The sequence below is a fragment of the Sinocyclocheilus grahami genome, unplaced genomic scaffold, assembly GCF_001515645.1.
Source record: "Sinocyclocheilus grahami isolate Dianchi unplaced genomic scaffold, SAMN03320097.WGS_v1.1 scaffold1919.1, whole genome shotgun sequence".
In the NCBI taxonomy this organism is placed as follows: Eukaryota; Metazoa; Chordata; class Actinopteri; order Cypriniformes; family Cyprinidae; genus Sinocyclocheilus; species Sinocyclocheilus grahami.
In genome coordinates this window covers 15398-17369 of record NW_015507098.1, presented here as the reverse complement: position 1 = coordinate 17369, position 1972 = coordinate 15398, and the positions used below count along the sequence as shown (strand labels likewise).

The following is a 1972-nucleotide window of genomic DNA, read 5'->3' as shown; positions in this document are numbered from 1 at the left end:
GTGTGTGTGTGTGTGTGTGTGTGTATTAGAGGCTTTGGTGGTCCGGTCTCTGCAGGTCTGGGCTGGTTGTGTGTATATTGAGGTAATGTTTCGTGCTTTGTGTGTCTGTGTGTTTCCATCCTTCCTTTGGCAAACAGAGCTGCCATCACTCACTCAACACGGAAACCTGTGTGTGAATCGCTTCTTTCCGCTGTGGAGTTGAACTGTCAGGATAAAACACTTTCTTTGTTGCAGCTGCATAAACAGAAAGTGATAGCAAACAATGAACCGTACTGTTTTTTTCTCATATGAAACCATTTAATATAGACCTTAGCAACCACATAGCAACACATATCATTGACGGATTGCAAGGACAGCAAATTCAGTTTTCTTCAGAATTTGCTGATGAGATGTGAGATGATCATGTATGGCGATGCTGATGTGTATGGATGGATTATCTTATGGATCTGGGTTTTTTTTCTTTGCGTGGAAGGTTATCTGTCGCGTGTGCTGAGGAATTACACCGAACAGGCGTGTGACGGAGAATTCCTGACTGTTCGCTGCCCGCCCAGAACCTCCATCACCGTCCAATCGGCTTTCTACGGCAGAACAGACCCCGCACACTCACCTCAGTGCCTGTCCCCTTACAGCAGTGCTGGACCACTCTCAGTGCATGACATCACTTCCTGTCATGTGTCCACATCCTTGCAGGTAAATAGTGATAAGAAATTCAATCTTTACACCATCCACTCAGTTCCAGTGTTATATACTATTATACTATTTATTAATATTTATTTTTAGATTTCAGTTTTCATATTATTTTGATTTAAGTCAGAGTAATGTTGTTATGTGCGTTTGTCATTTTAATATTTAAAATTTTATATTATATATTTGTTTTATATTTTTCTATTTATATAAATAATATTTGTTTTTTAATATTTCTTTTAGCGTACATTTTTAAAATTTCAGTTAAGGTTACGTTTTTGTAATTTTTTGTGCTTTTGTCATTTTTATGTTTTATAATTATTTCTGTTTAGCTTTCATTTATTTTATTTCAGTTTTTCAGTTTCATTTTGTTTTGCGCTTTTGACATTTTTATTAGTTATTGTTTTTTATATTTCTGTTTAGCTTTTTTTCCAACTTTTAAGTTTGTCATTTTGATTTGGTGCTTTTATCATTTTATTAATTATTTTTAACGTTTTTATTTAGGCTTTCATTTATTTATTATTTCAGTTTTTATGTTTTAATCATTTTGTTTTAAACTTTTGTCATTTTATTAGTTACTGGTTTTTTAATATTTCTATTTAGCTTTAATTTTTTTATTTCAATTTTAGTTTAAGTAATTTTAGAACTTCAACTTAAATTAATTTTATTTCACTTGCCAAGGCTCCGTTTCTTATTTTCATTTTCATCTTATTTTCAAGTTTTTTTTAAGTCTAAGCGTTTCATCTAATATTAATATTTTACCTAATTTTAGCTTTATTTCAATAAATGAAAATGTTTTTTAATAGTTTGAATTGTATTTAACAGCAAGAACACTGATTCCAGATGAATGAAATCAAGTCAAGTCAAGTCAAGTCAAGTCACCTTTATTTATATAGCGCTTTTAACAATACAGATTGTGTCAAAGCAACTGAACAGCATTAATTAGGAAAATAGTGTCAATAATGCAAAGTGACAATAGTAAACACTCATTTTTCAGTTAAAGACAGTTCATCATTGAATTCAGTGATGTCAACATCCAGCTTAGTTCAGTTTAAATAATATCTTTGCAATCATGTCAACGATAACGCTGGAAATGAAGTGTCCCCAACTAAGCAAGCCAGAGGCGACAGCGGCAAGGAACCAAAACTCCATCGGTGACAGAATGGAGAAAAAACCTTGGGAGAAACCAGGCTCAGTCGGGGGGCCAGTTCTCCTCTGACCAGACGAAACCAGCAGTTCAATTCCAGGCAGAAATTAGAAATTAAGTTTCTACAATATTTAGTGGTAG

At 33.4% G+C, this 1972-nt stretch overlaps 1 protein-coding gene across 1 annotated transcript in view; it reads left to right on the top strand.

The window, feature by feature from the left end:
• The window catches only part of LOC107573326 (D-galactoside-specific lectin-like), a gene marked incomplete at its 3' end in the record, with an annotated part of 37338 nt that overhangs the window by 20343 nt on the left and 15023 nt on the right, over nt 1-1972 (top strand). The window contains exon 2 of the mRNA XM_016259767.1: nt 473-690. Within this exon, the coding sequence (XP_016115253.1) occupies nt 473-690 (218 nt within the window). The remainder of the gene's footprint in view (nt 1-472; nt 691-1972) is intronic.